A 19,129-nucleotide genomic window follows, 5' to 3' on the forward strand; every position below is an offset into this window, starting at 1 on the left:
CTCACACTATAAACAAGGTGAAGTACAAACATTTTATTGCAGTGTTTAATTATTTACAGTACCGTTTGTTATGTCCCTGGGTGCTACCCACGTGCAAACTGTTTGAAACTGAAAAGCGAAATGATGGTAACACAACAGTAAAAGGTGGCTGTGCTTTTATGCTGGTGGTCGCACCTCTTCCCTGGTACTGAAGGCACAGAAGTTTGCTGCACTCCCTGGTCACTTGAACACGGTGGCACCTGGGGGCCCTGCTCACCACAGGGCGTCAGTCTCAACCTGTTGGCGGTGATGCAGACCAGGACACTGGTCTTTCCAGCCAGACTTGACCTCGCGTTCAAGGTTTGTGACTGTGTAACAAGATGTCTTTGCACGGAGCAGTGTCAAGTTCCTATTTTGGTCTTTAAGGTAAGTACTGCTTATTTCCACTTGTTGCTGCTGCTGGTTCTCTTTGGTTTATTTAAGCTTTAAGCCATGAAACTGCTTTGAGGAGAGATCTTTCTAGCTGAATGATCTTAAAAGAGCCAGCACCCCTACTATTGCCACAGAGTTGTTACTGGGTACTGAAATTGGACGTGTCATTTCCTAGAGCTGCATTTAAAGGTCTTAAGTGAACACTGCAACTACATTATGTTTCCCTTTAGTCTGAAAAAGGTAATTCTGAGACCACTGAAGCCTACATTTTGGCACACATCTCAAGAAGGCCAAATTACATTGGTTACTTTGGGAATGATCTCTCCATAGAAATTTGTCTTTTGGAGGGCGTCACTACTACAGATTTTATTGAGGATAAAATAATTTGAGTAGTCCAGTGGCTAAATTCAGGCTGAGGCTAAATTTCAGCTTTCTAACAAGTGTGTGGGCCTGAGAAAGACTACCTGCAGTTCCCACTGCAGCCAACAGTCCCTTGGGAGGTGTGCAGTTAACTTCTGTACTCCAGTTAGCTTCATGAGAAACACGGATGTCGTTACCTTCTAAAACTTGGAAGGCTTTGTGTTTCAGAGCTCTTCTACAATTAGGAAATGCTTAAGACTTGAATCCTGAAAATAAGTTACATTAATAAACAGCACTCTGGTCCTTCAGAAACATGCAGCAGGGCTGTCGGGTAAGGCTTGGCAGCACTGCCTGCTGCTCTCCCTTCCTCACCCTCCCGTGCCTGGTTTACAGTTCAATAACAAGTCGCTGCAGCAGCTGCCTCCAGTGACTGAAATTGCAGCTTCTCAAAGACGGGATGATTACAGCTCTTGGCAGGTTTTCTCCTGTAAGTCACACTGTTATTCCGTGTTTTCACAGGCTTTTCTGTATAGCTATTGTCAGAAAGCCACCCAAAGCCTGAAAGTCACAGAAGGTAACATTTTCACAGAGAAAATGTATAGTGTTTATTTCTTAACCTACCACACAAAACACCAAATTTAAAAGCTCTGTAGTGCCTCTGTACAATGACTCCTCTGGAGTTTGGAGGAGGCAGCAGAGCTCACATGCAATCAACAACGTTGCTGGATCCTTGGCCCACGTCACGGATCTGGCTGCTGAGGCAGGAGCACACAGCCACGCCTGCCCCAGCCCTGCAGTGTGACACAGAGCCGACGAGCTCCCACCTAGAGGAGAGGGCAAAGGAGAAAAATAGAAGTAAGCTGTTGGCCTTTCTGAGCAACCTGAACTATTTATTTCCAGTGTCTGAAATTCTATTGTAGAACCTAGCTGTTAACTCTGCACAAAAATACAACCTGTTAGTTCATTTTTGTTATTTCTCTGGTAAGTTTAGTGCAAAATCAGATTGAGACCACCACAAACTGAATGAAGGTAAGAGGACAAGGGATAGACAGGAAGAGGAAGCAGGAGGAGAATGTATTTAAGTATTTCAAGAACCCAGCAGCATGAGCAGCATTCCTGCATCACTCACCATGAATATTACTCAATTACTGCCAGGAAACAACAGACATGCTCCTGCTACACACAGTTTCTATTAAGCTGTGTTTTCATATAGGCAGATATGAGCACTTTCGTAAGCCAAATGAAAAACATTAAATTACCTGTTCACTATGGGATCAAATGCTTCCACTGTATTCAGGTATGCGTTGCCGTTGTGACCTCCCACTGCAAAAATTCTCCCCATCAGTGTTGCGATGCCGACTCCACCCCTTGGAGTTGTAAGCTCTGCAACGTACTCCCACTTGTTGCTGCGTGGGTCAAAGCGTTCCACAGAGCTGAGTGGAGAGTTGTCATCGAAGCCACCTGCAAGGAGTCATCATGTACTCGTATTTGGCCACTTGGTGGTGGTAGTGATATTCCGGGTTTGCATTATCGGGGCTTTCTTAGTATAGAGTGGGCTAGTGTCCAGGTCTGTGTTTTTATCTGATTCTTAAAATGTCCTAAAAATCAATCTAGTAGCTCTCTATGCTGTCACCTTACACATATCACATTAATGCTGTTTCTTAAACTCACTTTGGAAGAGCTATTTCTGTCATTTGCTCCTTGAATTTGTATTGCATGTAGTTATAATGAAATGGCTTCTAACTTGGAATGGAAAAAAAAACGGTAAGCCTGGTGTAAGCACGGTTTTTGATTTCATTCAGGTTTAAATAAAACAAGCTCTTGCAGTATGTTCAAAAGAAACAATTGCTGAAAACTTGAGTAGGAAAAAATCCTCAAGTAAGACTGACTTCAGTGATGGACTCCCATTGGTGGGGTCAGCTGTCCAAGGTACATTTTACTCAAAAACGATTTAATTACTACTTTTTAATACACAACGCAGAACTCAGTATTATTGTGGCATCCCAAGTTGGAATGTTCCTCCCTCAGGAAAGAAGGTAAATGCAAGTTGAGCAGAACAAGTCGGGCCCAGGTTATTAGCAGGCCAGGGACTTAGTGTAATCTCTGCACCAGACAGCTGCTGGGGTCTGTGCTGAAATCAGAACCGAGTGCTTTGCACGTATGTGTAGTAACAACTTTTAGTAATAACTTATATTAAAAGGAAACTTGTGATGAGTGAGTTGCACAGTGATTTCATACGTAGACATCTTGTTCTGAACAGTATAGCCCTCCTGAAATGAGTTAGGAACTGGATTTTATTTCCTTTTAGCATACACAATTAGTTAAATGTGCCCTGGTTGTGCTTACTTTCTTCTGCCCAAGAACATGCAGTACAGGCCAGGTCTGTCTCTTCCCCAGTTCCTTTAGCAAGGAGAGCCCCTTCCAAACACTAGTGCTTGGCAGAAACTGCACGACGAAATGCCCCACACCTACTCACCAACAACATACAAGCAGCCGTGGAGCTCGCTGACACCGTTGCCAGCTCGCCGCTGGCCCATCTCTTTCACTTCTATCCACTTATCCAAATGGGGATCGTATTTCTCCACACTGGAAAGAGATGCTACACCATCGTTGCCACCCACTGCGTAAACGTGGTTCTGAAAAATTTGTATAGAGAAAGATTATTTGTAATACATATGTATTTAGGTAGCTTTTCATAGGCAGTGTTAGAATTACAGGAAAATACGGTATAACCATGCCCTCCTAATTATTTACCTTGATGTAGGAATTCCAACAAATTTATCTAACTTGCAAATGCTGTTTTCCAGCTAAAGAAGTGAAAAGGTTGTGTGTTGTTGCAGATGTTTTGCAGAGTACACAGGGAGGATTACAGTGGAGATAAAATGCAGCACGTTCAAAGATGGTGGCAATAACAAAGCAGAGTCTTCTGAATGAGACCTGCAGCATTAGCCTCGCTCTCCCCTGTTGTTTTTCAAGTGTCCTGGTGCTTGCTCACAGTACCTCGAGTACTTCTCAAACAGGGAGCACAGTTTGATAGGAGTATTATCCTAAATACCCACACTACCCACACCTTTTGCAAGCTTCTGTAGGATTTTGACAGCCAGAGGAGCTCAGCCCTACCAGCTGCATTTGGTTTAAATCCTGTGTTCTGCCTTGTAAAACAAGATTTGAAAAGCAGTCCCCGAGGTCAGTTCTGCTGCTTGCTGCAGAGCTGGGAGGAAGCAGTAACTCACCATGAGGGCTACGGAGCCAACTCCTCCCCTGGGAGTGTTCATGGGAGCTATCGCACTCCATCGATCAGACTCAATGTCATATCTTTCCACATCGCTGAAGCACGTGTTGTCATCTAAGCCTCCTATTGCGTAAATGGGGCCGCCGAGGGAGGCAAGAGCGATTCCTCTCCTAAGAAAACCATAGGATCAATACCACAGTGCAAATCCTTAATGGGAATGGGAAATGTGCATCAGGTGCAACATTACCTGACTGGCAAGTATGTCAAAATATGGGAGAAAAGTTATCAGGTTATCAGGAAAAGTTATCAGGTGACGTTTTAAATAAATAATGATCAGTAACTGTGGCTGATTCTCTGCACAGCTCTGTCAGCCTCACAGCATTACCTAGAAAGTCTTTTGTATGTTTGCAGCCTCCCATTAGAGGGGAATCTAGAGTTTTATCTTAACTTCACCTCAGCTTTACCTATATGTTATTGTGCCATCCATGAACAGGACTGTTGAAGCTACAATATTTTAAGACTGCAAAAAGAGAAAGTCCTATTAAAAAACAAAAAAAAAAGAAAAGAAAGAAAGAAAAAAGGCCAGGCAGCATGGAATACTGTTTTGATTGCATGTCATCAAAGGCATAAGTATTCTAATCAAATGTGTGAATATATGAGGTTTTCTTAGTTATTAGATTGCTCTACCTGAATACTGAATCTTGCAGCTTCTGTCTTTGTTGTGTCTGATGGAGAACTAAAACCTGCTGGTTTTAACTTTGTTGGTATAGCTGCTGCTATAGCTTGCAAATCAATTTTTGAGGGGTGATAATACATACTAACAGGCAAACCTGTGCTGCAAAATCTAGCAATATGAGAGTACAATCAGAGTGTGAAATGAAATGTGTCGTTGTCAGAGAGCTTAGTGTAAAGTGTGGTCTAGAATGAAACTGGTAAGATACTACTGAAACTACCAAGACATCTGATTTACTGTTTCTCTGAGAATATTCTCGTGTTACTGCACAGAGGGTAAGTTTGCAGATATAAGTGTGCAGAAGGTAGAATCCCTCAACAGAATAAAGGTTGTGGCGATATCCTGGGCTTATCTTATATTGCCTCAGCAGGTAACTTGTAGTCACAACCAATGGTGGCAGTTTTCTCTCAATAAAATGTTCTGGCACTGCCTTCTTGAACTGGAGGGGTGGGGTGTGGCCAAGGCACAGCAGCCATTTCATTTACCAATCTCCTGAGAAAGAAATGTCACAGAAATCCGGAACTGAAGTTCACCAAGAATATGCCCAGCATGGTGGCAGGAGGGAGGAAGAGGAGTGAGAAGACATTTCTACAACTCTGGGCCTTCTCCTTTGATTAGGTCACAGCCACAAATTGTTAGGGTGCAGCCAGGGCCAGTATTTCACTCCTACTTGTACATGTCACTTTTAGAAACAACAAATCACGGAATTAAATGTAGAATTAATGAGGTTGATTTAAATGACAGGGAAAAAAACAGAGATCTGAGAGTTCTATAACTCCATAGAAGAGTCTTACAGCAGCAAAAGGCAAGAAAAATCCACAATGTGTCTTTCAGTGTTTTAGTGCTTCCAGTGGCAAAAATCAGGTAACTACTGGACATTAACAATTTTACTATGCATGTCATGCTGACGTATCTTGCTCATTGCTTAAAAGAGATAACATACCAAAACACTTAACCAGTTTCAGAATTTTTATCTGTCTTAGCAGAAAGGCCCTAGTTATCAGAACATAAGTAGGGCTGCAATGGAAGAGTTCTCTCTGCTTCACAAGCCAGACCACCAAAACGAAAAACAAAACAAGGATACTGGGGGGGAGGGGGGGGGCAACAGAAAACAAAAGAGCAAAGAAAACCCACATTACCAGCCAGGACCTCTTGCTGGAGAGAAGGAATTATGCAGTTTTGCACTGAAACACTTAGTATGTTCCAAACAACTTTGTGTTCATGCAAATATGTGATGTATGAAAGTATGTGATGCAGATTTTTGTTTGCTCTACAGATATTAAGTGTTTGTTAGCATTCAGGCCACATAATAGGAAAAAAACAAACAAACAAAAAAAACAACCAAGTTTGGAAACCCAAATAAAGGCAGGACAGACGCACAGTTTTTTAGCATTAACAAGAAATGATGTATTGTGGAGTAGACTTAAATTTTGTCCCGTGTGGATCCTGGGACACATACCTCTTTGTGTTCATCGATGCCTTCATCATCCACTTGTTTGTGAGAGGATCAAACACTTCCATGCTTCCTAAGTGTTCATTTCCATCATGTCCACCTACTGCATAGACTTTACCTGAAAGGCATGCACATTATTTGGATACAGAGATTGCCTGGCAGTGTTTCAGTTTTCACTTGTACAGTCTCCCTGCCTATGTGGAGAAATAAGCTCAAACAAAGGTTAATGTTTTTAAAGGTTTTCCGTATCAGGGTTTTATTAAGTTAAGGACCCGATATTTTTATATGCTGTACTCAATCAGAGAGCTGTTTTATCATAGACTTTACACAAACCTTGAGATATTTAAACAGGGATTCTTCCCGTAGCTCAAGTAGCGTGGATCAGATCCATTTCATGTTTACCTCAGCCTCTCCAGATTTTCTACAGGGAAAGCAGATCTCTGTTCTGCTGCAGCAACGCAGGGGATACCATGTACAAAGGAGAGCTGCATCATGAGTGCTAATCTGCTCTGGACTGCCCGGGCCTGGCTGCAGAAGACGAAGACCCAGAACTAAAGGTAGGTCTGTCCTTACAGTCTTAGCAATTTGCCCGTATGGATTTTATTGTGAAGGAAACTAGCATGAGTACTAGCGAAGTCTTGGTGACTGCTGAGTAACTCCACTTTAGGAATTTGTGCTCTGAGATTGTTTCAGAAGCAACAACCCCTTCATGGAGAAGAAGCTTTACTAACATGAATTTGAGAAGCCATGCAAGGCATTTATTTAGCAATAGCACCAATTCCAGCAAAATGTGCAAACAAGTCCCTTTTGAACAGGGTTGCTTGAGTAGGTTACTGACCTCCCACGGAGATGACACCCACGTGTCTTCTCCTGCTGTTCATTTCAGGGCCGAAGAACCAGTTGTTCTTATTTATAGAGTAACATTCAATGCTGCGAAATGGGTCGCCTGATCCTCCTCGACCACCGACGCAGAACAGCACACCTGAAGGAGACATAACAGGTTTCCAGAGAGCTAGCAGGGAAAACAGGGATAAAACTGTATAGCAGAGTAGAGGGAAAACTATGTAGTTCAGGAGAAGCTGTATTTCCCTTCAAGGGGCACAGTCATTGCCCTGCATATTGGATGCTGGACTTTGGGCTTTGTTTGGCATGCTGCTAGGGCAATTAACTGTCTACTCTCTTGCAAAAGCAATGCATATTTTAAATATGTTTTCTGATTTGCTTAGGGAGAGAAACTGATTGTTTGTTAAATCTTAACTGAATGTAGAAATTAGAATTTGCAGTGTAATATCACTTGCTTTTGGTGTAGGTTAGGCAGAGAATCTAAAAGCTAGCTCAGCCTTCTCGCACCAAAAGGTAAGTGCCCATTGCTTTCTGCAGAGCTTTGAGCATACTGCCTGCACATAATACACTTAACAGTTCTGGCTGATCAGAATAAATACTGCTCTAAACAAAGAAAAAAAAACCGCTAAAGTTCTGTTAAGAAACTGTAGCACAGAACCTAATCACCACAGAGGTACACAATGGTTTTCCCAGTTACGCATTAACAACCATTTATACCAAGCTGTCTAGCCCTACGCAGATGCGCTGTCTTTTCTCCACACCACTTCATACTGGATAATCAGACACACATTTAATTACCAGCAGTCTGCTTCCTTGGTGTTGTGCGAATGGAGTATTCAAAGTCTGGCACTGCCCTGCTGCTCAGGTGAAGGTGGTAGTTTCTTGCTTCATCCAGCAAATCCCTACATTTTAGATTCTGCTTGACAATCTCTTCCTTTGCCACAACACCCATAAGGAAACAAATGGGCAAGAGAGGCAGTCGTACCTGACAGAAATGAACACAGTTGGAATAACTGGCTAAACTGAATCTAACCATTTACAGTGACGTACGCGTAACAGACTGCAACTTCCGAGCCTACTGTCAGCCCCGTGCTCTTTGGTAAAAAGAGCAACTTTCATTTTCTTTTCCAGAACAACACTGAGACAAACAGTTCGTTTTAGTGACAAATGTTTGCTACAACCATTTGCATTTGTAGGCAATGCATTCACAGTGGAGGAAGAAGGGCAGCTTGGCTGTACCAGGAGGGCCGTGGCTGCAGGTGCCCTGAGCGTGGCCAGCTGTTCCTTCCCAAGCAGGGTCGGTCGTTTCACTGGGATCGCCCATTTCTGGTTAGTCTGGTGAGGGTACCAATTTTCAGCTCACTGCTGTGCCTGTGCAAAAGGACTTTTTCTAGAGTTTTATCTTGGGTGGCAAGTCTGTCAGTGTGAACTAAGTGAATATTAAGGAGGTGTTACTGACTGCACAGTTACACCCTTCTCTAGGATGACTTGACAGGCTGCAGGATAAAGAGAAACAGGCCATGGACAGCTAATTGCCAAAGTCCACAGGGAGCAGATGGAGCTACAGTGCTGTACAGTCCACTCAAATTAAGATAAAATCTTGATGTCAGATTAATATTGGAATGTATCAGGAGCAGGTTAAAGACTATTAAAAAGATTAATATCAAAAAAAAGAATGGTGAGGCAGAGACATGAAGGTTCGAGAGCTGTAAGGCTGTAACCGTGCTGGCAGCTGCCTGTTGATACCGTGACATTTATATTGCTCAGACTTGAGTTTTCCTGATGGGTGGTGTTACACACAACCACCAGGCGCTGCCTGGGTGGGACAGTGCTGCTTGGCCACCTGCAGTCCCTGCCTCGAGCAATCCCCAGTGACAGAGCAGCTCCAAAATAGGGTCAGCCTCTCAAAGACCACCTTGAAATGTCCCTCCCCATAGGAATTAATTTCTGCAAACCTCACGTTGGTCCTTCTGAGAGAAACAATGAGGAATACGAAGGACAATCGGAGTGGGGCAACAGCAGGAAGGCCAACAGGCGGGACAGGTCTGGACGGGTGAACTGAAGTAAAGCACCACCTGGCTTGCTAAGGGCTGGAGTCAGCACCGTCACACAGCTTCCAGGCAGCTCAGCAAGAATGGTGAAGGACAAATCCAGCACCTCCAGGGCTTCTCAGAGCAGCAGAACGGTGCTGTTCACGGCTGGCAAGTACCCCTGTCTTTCAAGTAAGCAGGTCTCTCTAGCAATTATTCCTTAACCACTTGCTTTCAATCCCATTTCTTCCTTCCCTTTGGCCCCATTTTATTTTAGGCTGCCTCAAAGCACTACCATAGTCCTGCTAATAAGCTCACAAGGTTAATAATGCAGTAACAACACAAGGCTGATGAAAATTCAGAACCTCATTGTAACAGTGAAGCCCATAAAACTTACTGTGGTGTTGATAATAACTGTCAGGAAGGCCCGTCCTGTTTCCTGCTAGCAATAATGTCAAATGCAACTGCAGGCTGCACACATTTTGGCAAACAACCTGTATTTGCAGGAAGGGTTTTACTTTCTCATTGTTTTGCTCTGGACTCTGGTTTCCATGAATAGAGTAAAGCCATTAATCTCATCTGCTAGCATAACTGGATTGTAAACACCAACCTAATTCTTCTTTTAAAAATGTTCAAGTTATATGGCCTGTAAATTTAATTAATAGTGTGCTAAAGAAGGGTTTTTGTATCAAAAAATTTTATGCCAGTCTAGATACAGCTGAAAATTTTTGGAAGTCACTTAATAAACAATTGAGATCTTTTACAGGGAAAAATGAAAAAATAATGCATCGAGGCAACAAGAGCAGCATGTTACTCGCATGATGTAAATATTAGAAATTCTGCTGGATGCAGCGCGTTCAAATTGGTGTTCAGTGACAACTGTCAGACCACAGCTGATCCCTCCTGTGGCGATACGTGCGGCACTCTGCAGCACGTGGCACATTCCCTCCTCCCCAGGGCAGGTTCTGCCTACTTGTCTCAGGCGCTGTATTTTAAACTTCCATAACCAGCACGTGCAGAGCTTAACTGAAGTTCTTACCGTTCTGACAGGATGATGTTCAGCTGAGTGGCCCTGCTGTAAGGGATGCCTGCCTAAGGGTTTCCTCCCAGAAGCAGTAAATTCTTAACACATCTGAAGGATGTGAAAAATGCAAACTCCTTTTGGATCCTACAGGTAATCAGCGCTGATACTCTACCTTGAAAAGGTCTAGAATGTGTTTCCTGGCCTGTCTGTAGGGCTGCAAAACCTTGGTCTTTTGCTGTTTGTATAACAAAACATTCTAGAAGTAGCATGACTTGACGACTTATCTCCATTCCTAGCCATGTGACAAACAGCTTTGCTCGCCTTTCACAAGTGCAAATACTTACCAGCAAGGGAAGTTAGTTTCAGGCTGCATAGTATCAAAGCATGTGAAGTGATGGCTCTAGGTTCTCCACTACATGTAAATCTAAGAATTCTCTGTTCTGGCACAGAAAGAGCTTTGTGTTGGCTCCCCCAGCTCCCTCCTCTGATGAGCTTACAGTGAATACTCTTTTCTTGACAGAGACTGGAGAACATAATTTGTTCCTGATGCTCCTGAGGCCTAACCTGCTCTCGCTGTCAACACACCACTATGAATACAAGATGAAGCACCAACTGGTAAAAGCATTTTTCTTCTCAAAATCTACCCAAATATAAACAGTTGATATAGAACCACACCAGGGATGAGACAGGCACCCAGTGCCTCACTCTGCCCTACCTGTGCGAGTATTTCATCCAGCCATGTAGCGTGATGCTGGGGATTGGCTAGCAGCCACTTGATAGCAGCACTGTAAACTTGCTTTTCGTTTTCAATGTTCAGGTCGTTGGAGGACAAGAGTTTATGTAGGTGCTGAGGTGAGATTCTCACAAAGTCTTCACATTCCACCACCTCAGTGAAGTGTTCGCAGGCGTACTGATCGGCCATGTCCATCAAGTCGATGCGGTTGTGACTCTCTGCGAACGCCCTGACCGCCAGGCAGTTGGAGGGATGAAAGTGCAGCTTCATGTACTCGCAGCACGCCTTTGCCACCAGTTCCACCTGAAGAATGCAGGCAGCATACAGGAGTGGCTGGACATTGTCTACAGTCAGCGTAAGCCGGGAGGAGTACACGAACTTCACGAGGTCTTCTACTGCGTCACCATCAAAGTCCCTGATTTCAATCAAAGTCTGCTTGGCTTCAGCCATCTCCGAAAGAAACATGGCTCTGAAGTAAGGTATAACGCACGCTAGCACCAGTTTGTGGCAGGAGATGAGCTTTGTACCAACCTGTGAAAAAAGAAAAGAAAGAACTATTTTTTCAGTTACTTTCCTTCAGCTCTACAAGAAAGGCCAGTTAAGCTGAAAATGTAGAATTCTGGATTCAATACGCATTGAGCTCCCATATTTTGCTGAAACAAACACACTCTGTTTGCTCTGTACTGCTGACATTAGATCAGTGCATCCCAAGCAGATTTGAGCTGTAACTTGGCCACCAGAGCATGGCAAGGCCATAACACAAGGAAGCAGTATCATTCATCTGCTGAACTTTTTTGTCTTTCAAGAGCCATGCCCCATTTTTTAAAGGAAGCTTCCTTAGGAACCTTCTCAAAGCATCTTGGAGACAGGAGGTGACTGCCAAAAAAAATCTTGGTTGTTTTATGAGCATGTAGAGATTTTGCAGGAAAAACTCTAAAGTGACATTTTAAAACTATTTAATTTAAACCTCTGCACTTTTACTACTGTTTGAGGAGTCTGTAATGCTCTTCATAGAAGCAAAATCATGTAAAACTGCAATAATAAGAGCAAGTATAAATAAACATAGGGATTATTAAAGGTTACCAATCACTTCAAGGCTTTAGAAGTTAGTTAGATGTGCTCAAAAGATGTACTATTTCACATATTTTTTAAAATTCTGATCAGAAATTGTGAAACAAAATTTTCACTTTGAAATCTGCAGATTTCAATTATATTAAAAGATAGTCAACCTAATACTTGTGTTATAGCAGTGATTTCTTACAAACTTGGCCATCTTTCAGTCTGTACTAACATAAAGGGATGGGAGTTAAGCAACAAATTTCATTGACAGATTTCAAGTACGTCTTCATTTTCAGATTAAGGTGTGAGTGATTTAAAAGGAAAAAAAAGGGATTTTAAATTCTATAGGATATTTTGGAGTTTTTCTAGATGTGATTCAATACAGAATCGCTCTTTCCTTTTTAATAGTGTCATCAACACAGGTGTAAGCTGTTTAGTGAGCAGCACATTCAGTTCCAAAAGCAAATACACATGGAGGAGCATAAGGACAGATTCAAAGACAGGAATGAGCTGTTCACACGACAGGAGCAGTACTTCAGGAGAAATTCCTGATTTAAGTTTGCAGAGCACAAGTCTCCCCGTGTGCTCCCGTGGCTTACGACGGTTACAGTGTTAGTACTCTGTAAGAAGCCGTTGCTCTAGCCTCCGCAGATCCTCTTCTCCACTTCAGGACTGGCAGCCTTCAATCTAATATTTTTAAATTACCAAAACAGCTTCACACAAATAAAAATGAACAGTAAGAAAAGCCTAACTTATGGAAAGTTAAATTGCAGCCATAGGAAAGTATATTTTCCATGCCCAATTTCCCTAGCCAGAACACACATTAACTATGCTTATAACAACTGTAAGCAATAAGACCATTATAAAATAAACAGAAAAGGAGGCTTTTTTGCAAGGGTGGATGGAAGGGGAGAAAGGAGAAGATGAGGTCAAAAGAAGCGAAGGGAAGGGATGCGTTGTTAAGAGTTCTGAAATGCTCTTCCCCAAAAGAAGGTTTGTAGGTGCTGGCAACCACAGCTACAAATGGTAAATATAATTTTCTTGTGATCAGGGTATAAATAAGATAGAGCTGAGCTGCAAAGAATGCATTTAAACACAATGCAGTGCAAGAATTGTACAACTGGTTCCCTCCTTCTCATTTACACTTTGATTGGTTGTAGAACGACATGACTGTCTGAGGTTCTTTTTCTTCTTTGCGAATGCTGGGAGTTAGATTTGTTCCAGAAATCCTGTTTGCCAGGAAAGGTACATAAGAGCAACACAGAATGCAAAAATAGAAAAATTGGGATCAAATTGCATAGTAATGAACTGATCAATTGGGGGAACTTGCTTAGAAGGCAAGTTGGGTGAGGTGACAGTCACGTTCTTGATCTCTGGGATTGTCAGTATCTTCAACATTCACATTTTAGTTGTGAACTTTCTAAATGACAAAAAAAAAAAAAAGCTTATCTGGACATGCCTCAGATCCAACAAGTATTGTATTGCTTTCGCCCCCCCCGCCCAAATTCGCTGCCATCTCCAACACACTTATTTAAAGGCTGATCCTCAGCCTGTTAAACGCAATGGATGAGGGTGGCACTGTCACCTTCAGTGTCACGTCGCAGAGCTCTCCAGCTTCAAAGAAGTGAAGAAGAGAACTGTGAAAATCCTTCCAAGCCTCATTCGCCTCAAAGACGAAGATGTCGTCTTCACCGTCACCGTTGGAAGATCTCGTTTGCTGCTGCTGTGGCCGCCTTCTTCCCTTCATCAGATGTTGCTTTCCCTGCTCGGAGACCAAGGATTCTGAAGCCATTGGCTGTTTTGTCTTTCTCAGCGTGAATCTTCAAATGCTCCTGCCAAGACAAAATCCAGCCCATCAGGGTCAGTCCTAAAATGCAGCTAAGTCCTTTTCATCTTCCTGTTTAAAAAAAAACACACACAAACCAAAGGACAAATGAGGTATTAGCTACTGTTAGTACCTACCATTAGATCCCATGCAAAAAATACTACCTCCATTCTTATTTGGGGTGGGTTGAGAGAGAAAGAAGGTAAAACAGGCCCAGAGACAAAATGGTACGCAGGTACCTTTAGGAAAACCCCTTGTTTATGGACTTGTTCCCCTCACTTCTTGGAGAAAATAGCAAACAAAAACAAAAAGGCAAGGATGTGTTCTCTGCCATTCCTGACCTAACAGCTGTGGATGGCAGAGGAGCAGAGGGACACGTGCAGAATGTTGATCCTAACCCAGCAGGTATGTTTGTATGTACACATTACTAAGTACATATGTTTTCCTTAAACTCAACAGCTAAAGCCGTCCTAAAGTGTTTTGTGTATTTATGCAAATATACAAAGCAAAACGCAAAAATGAAACCACTCTAATACTGTTTCAACAGGAACTAAAAAGAAATTTACATTTACGGAGAAACTTTGGAATGAAAATGATTTGTTTTTATCTAACATTAACCCAAAGACTGATGTTTAAAGCATGAAAATGAGCATCCTGCAAAAGTTTGTTACTGCTTGCTAGCTTTTATTTTTTTAGAGTCTACTTATCTTAGCTGACGAAGTTTGTGGTGTCTAAGATGTATAATGTTCTGACAAAAAGAATCTTAGTTGTACTGATAGCACAGCTTTTCCAGGACTGAAATATGCATCTGGGATACCACAGGCAAGGGAGAGAGGAAAAGGCTTTTTCTGCTTCTGTCACAGAAATATTTCACTCTTTCTGCTGCTGTGGACTTCAATTTGGTTAAGTTTGAAGTCCACCTTTTTATTTGCAAATAAAAGTTCAGTAGTAGGGGAACAGCAAATTGGTTTTTAGTTCAGTAGCGCAATTCAATCTTCATCTGTGTCACAAATCCATGAAAACTTGAATCACATTAAATCAGTGAGGTGTAGGCTGTGCTTTATTGAAGATGATGAAGCCCACGAGAAAAATGAAATACTGATTGAAAGCATGCAGTTACTGATTCAGGTTACAAGCTGTTTTGGCAAGGGAAACAAATGGATCTGTAAGGTTTTAAGACAAAAGTCTCTGGAAAGCAGAGGGAATATTTAGTAGCGTGTGCCTCTCTTACACTGGCTAGCTTTGGGTTTAATGTTTGCTGGTTAACTTTCTGCATGAGCATTCTTCGTTCTACGCTAAGAATTGATCATTGCTCTTACCCCGCGATTTCTGCTCCTGGGCACCGGTGTTGGAGGAAGCCGACTGACTCAGGTAAGAAACTTTTAAAATAAAAACCTAAGTCACGTTTGGACGCAGGACTTCTGTTCTTCTGGAATATTTTTAAGGTACCCGTGCCCCTTAGTAAATGTGCAACTCCTCAAGCATCAAAAAGAGCAGGAAGTGACTTGAGGCGATCATATACATTTCTGCTCTAGGTCTCAGCGTGGCTGACAGCTCCGTGTTCCATGCAGTTACAGCTCGGGTGGCAGCAATTGGCCAGGCGGGTTACGGTGCGGTGTGCTTAGAATATTCTCTATTGCTGCTGCAAGCTAGGTACCTTTCCTGTAAAAGACAGCCAAGAAAAAGACACAAGTTAGAATGCTGCACAAGGGTTTTGAAGAGCATCATGTGTTATTCACAAGTAAGATGTAGCATGTGACGGTACTTTTACAGTGGCATAGAAACACTGCTTTCAGACAACTGTCATTGACTCGCAGGCAATAGTTTGCAGCTCCTAATGAATACGGTTATGCCACCTGGTGTACGTGCTAAGCGTGTCTGCATGTTTTAATTGCACCTGCACACCCAGCTTTACAAGCCTACACTGTGACCCTTCATAAAAGTGGCTGATGGTGTAAGTTTCACCCTTTCTGGACAGGACATTGTGAACACCATCTTCAAACTCACACTTCCCAACCTCAATCAACACTGCTGAGACGGCTTTTTATTTTTGTAATAAATTCAGCAGTAACTCAAAAGCCAACCGTAACTGATTTTAAGCAATGTTTTTCATCCTCACAGGATGCTCATATCAAATGAAGCTGTTGGAGATGGTCTGTGCACTTACGTGGATTGATATATTTGGTACATACCAAGAACAGACATGGTACTACAGGGGCAGAACCTAGAAATCACACTGGGGAGACCAAGGCTTTGTACACGCACAAAGTCGTGGACAGGAATCACATGTACCAGGGGAAGCTTCTGATACAGGTCACGGCAATATCAAATACGTGTATGGGCACATGACACTAAGGTAAACCTCAGGTAAAAAGAAGTTACTTTAAGACATGTTAAAATTAACAGGTTTAATAAAACATGAATATGAAATTCAGATACTAAGTAGTATGACGCACCACAGCTTCATTGTGATGAGACTTTGGGACAGATATTAATATCTTAGGTTAAGATTTTAGTTCTTCCCCAAAGTCACCAATTCAGGAACATCTTGTTTCTGTGATGTGTCTTGCTCCTCAGGTCGTCTTAGCTACTCTATCCCCAAATCTGACACTTGTCTTAATTTCAGTATCTGAGATTTCAAGTCTTTAACCAAATCATTGGCTTCTATGGAAAAGAGCAGCCGAAGCCATGAGGCAGCTGAAAAGCTAACTTGGAAGGAGATGGAGGTCCCTGTATAACTGCAGCTGCCCAGGGATAACTAAGGGCTGCCAAGTTGTATCTCGCTTGAGAAATATCACTGTGAGCATTACTGTTGTCTGTTGTGGAAATCAAGTGTTTTTTACAACCAGAGGTTTTAGAGGAAGTCAGCAGCCTGTACCTCACCTTACTTCCTGTAAACAGGCGGATGCGTTCACACGGCATGCTTGTAGAGTTACACACAGGAGTAATATTAGAAGAGGTAACACGCAATATTAAGAACACGTATGGGAAGTCTGTGATACAATCTGTCGGGACAAGGAGAGAAGAGAGGTGTAATTTGCAGAAAATACCGGTCTGGGCTGATATGAATGCCTGGCTACAGGCCTTTGCTGTTCGCAGCTTCTAAACAGACCAGCGATGAGTTTTAGCAATAGCTTTTTCAGTCAAGATAGTGAACTGCAGAAACGTGAAGGTCTCGCAGAAGTCTTGAAGGTCAGCATGCTTCAGCTCCAGTCTACTCCTCTTCCTAGCCAGAATTGGAATGACAAATTGTTTTGCCATTGCACAGCCTTAAATAGATAGCATAACAAAGTTGTATTTTTCATCTCCTGAATTGTATACAAGTACTCTAGTTTAAAAATCACTTGCTAGGAGGCTTAATAAGCATTTAGATTAGCATGCATGATGTTCTGTCAGTGTCGTACCACGACTCCACAGACCAACAGAGAAAAGTTGTTTGCAGACATTCCTCAAATCAACAAGAATGCAATGTAACAGCAGCTACGTGAGGGGAGGTTAGTGCTCGGAGAATGCTGCGCACAAATCATGCGGCGCCTTTCTTTCTTCTCTAAAAGCAAGTATTGCCATGGCCAGCCACTGTCCTCTTTATCTTGGCAGTGAAGCATCCACGCTTGCGTACAGACTGGCATTTTCCCTCCCTGAGCAGTGTAAGTTACTGGCTGTAAGGAAGCTGAAGGAAGTGCCTCATTCATGGCATCATCCGGTGTTAGTCTGTAGGCAGCAGCCTAACACCTTCCATGGAAGAGTAATGCCCTGACAAAAAAAAAAGTACACATTGTTTGTATCACACTATTGTTTGCTGGCAGAAGCACAGCAATTTTACTGGTCAAGTTATAAACATTTAGAAATATTTGTTGGCAGAGTGCAGCCGTCCAGAGATGATGTTCCGGTCCTCGGAAGAGGGCTCAAGGATCCTAGCCCAGCTATTTCTCAAGAAACAAGCAGGAGTGGTCGGTCAGAGCACAAGCACAAGGTAGCTGCTCCAGTTCAGCTAACCATAACGTGCTGAAGTGATTCGTTCGCTTTTGATTTGTTCATTCTAGCCAAACACTGAAACTGAAGCAACCATAAAATGCCTCGAGGCTGACAGAGCGGTTAGGTCCAGTACAAGTAACGCGCCTCAAGGAATTCTGCAGCAAAATGGAAGAGCTGTCAGGCACAAGCTGGGCATGACCATCGCTGTTTTCCTCTGTGGTGAACTGACAAACAGGCCAGCCTACACATGGAGCACATGCCCTCCTCCCCAGCACACCAGCTTGGAGATGATGCCCCAGAACAAGAGGACTGTTTGCCCAGCTCCGCTGGCACAACGGAGGAGGGCATCTCAGCTACAGGATATGGAAACGGAACCATGAGTTAGGTATTACTCACAACTAGAAATGCTCAAACGAGGGGTTTTGTGCTATTGGTAGGCTTATGAACAGGCATTGGATCTGAGTACACATAAATCTAATTGTGCAAGTGCGGATGTGTAACACTGACTAGTCTACTGCAGAGCCTGATGAGTTTCTACAGGTACCTATATGATGGTGCTGCTGCCCACAACATGCGAGAGGCATCGTCAGGGATGAGATCCTCCCTGGCTGAGGCTGGACAGCAGAGGGCAGGTAGTGCAAGAGAGGCGGTGAAGGCAGGATGCATGCAGCACAGCACCAACTGCAGCCCAGCAGTAGCTGCTCAAGCAGCTGCTCGCTAGGGCTGGCTTCAGCTGCCTTGCCAGGAAGGAACACGGTGGGTGGAAATATGCCCATACTGAAATGGGGCAGAAACTACTTGGTAGTCACAGGTGCAAAAATAAGCCTTGGCTGCGCTTCCAGAAGCCTTTGCGAGCGGTCCAGAAAGCCCACATTCTCAGCATTGCTACGCACCCCGGTCGTTATATATACACGATGCATCATATATACGTGAATACAGAGTCATTAGGACAGGAGATTGATAAACGAGCCCTACGCGGTCTGCGCGTCCCCTCTTAACGGCGCAGAATTGCTTAATTGCTATTTCCCACCCACCAGCGAGCTTCCCTGCAGAGGTAAAGGCGGGCTGGCCGCAGCGGGCGAGGCACCAGGCAGGGCACCAGGCAGCCCCCGGAGCGGGCCCGGCCCGGCCCTGCCCGTCCCCGCCGTCCGGGGGCCGTTGGCGGCCGTTGGGATCCGCAGGCCCCGGTCGCCGCGCTGAGGGGCCGGGCGTTACGTAAGGCGCCGGGCGGCCTCGCCTGCTCCGCCGGGGCCGGAGCCCCCCGAGCTCCCCCCCCGCGCCCGTCCCGTCCCGTCCCGTCCCGTCACGGGGGAGCCCCGCGAGGGGCCGCCGCGCCCCGCCGCCCGCTCACCTGCGCCTCAGCCGCCGCGCGCCGGCCGGTGGAGGGGGCGCCGGTGGTGGGCAGGGCGCATGCGCGGCGGCGGGAGGGAGGGAGGGAGGGAGGGAGGGAG

General features: G+C 44.0%; 1 protein-coding gene across 4 annotated transcripts; it reads right to left on the bottom strand.

Annotated features, from left to right (window-relative positions):
* Positions 1-1,357: 1,357 nt before the first annotated feature.
* Positions 1,358-19,125, bottom strand: KLHL8 (kelch like family member 8). 4 transcript variants are annotated; one of them, XM_083833868.1, is made up of 13 exons: positions 19,030-19,108; positions 16,816-17,456; positions 16,587-16,708; positions 15,023-15,365; positions 13,464-13,710; positions 10,802-11,350; positions 7,831-8,017; positions 7,028-7,171; positions 6,196-6,307; positions 4,005-4,173; positions 3,248-3,407; positions 2,031-2,232; positions 1,358-1,595 (listed from the first exon to the last, which is right to left on the bottom strand). In XM_083833868.1, exons 5-13 carry the CDS (start codon positions 13,668-13,670, stop codon positions 1,472-1,474), a joined length of 1,854 nt encoding a protein of 617 aa, XP_083689994.1. In that variant the 5' UTR covers positions 13,671-13,710; positions 15,023-15,365; positions 16,587-16,708; positions 16,816-17,456; positions 19,030-19,108; the 3' UTR covers positions 1,358-1,471. The 4 variants fall into 4 exon arrangements, with proteins under 4 accessions (XP_083689994.1, XP_083689997.1, XP_083689995.1 ...); XM_083833871.1 differs by having other exon boundaries at positions 13,464-13,775; positions 16,587-17,456; positions 19,030-19,109; XM_083833869.1 differs by lacking the exon at positions 16,816-17,456 and having other exon boundaries at positions 19,030-19,103.
* Between the last annotated feature and the right edge of the window lie 4 nt (positions 19,126-19,129).

Source organism: Anser anser (genome assembly GCF_964211835.1).
Source record: "Anser anser genome assembly, chromosome: 4".
Classification (NCBI taxonomy): Eukaryota; Metazoa; Chordata; class Aves; order Anseriformes; family Anatidae; genus Anser; species Anser anser.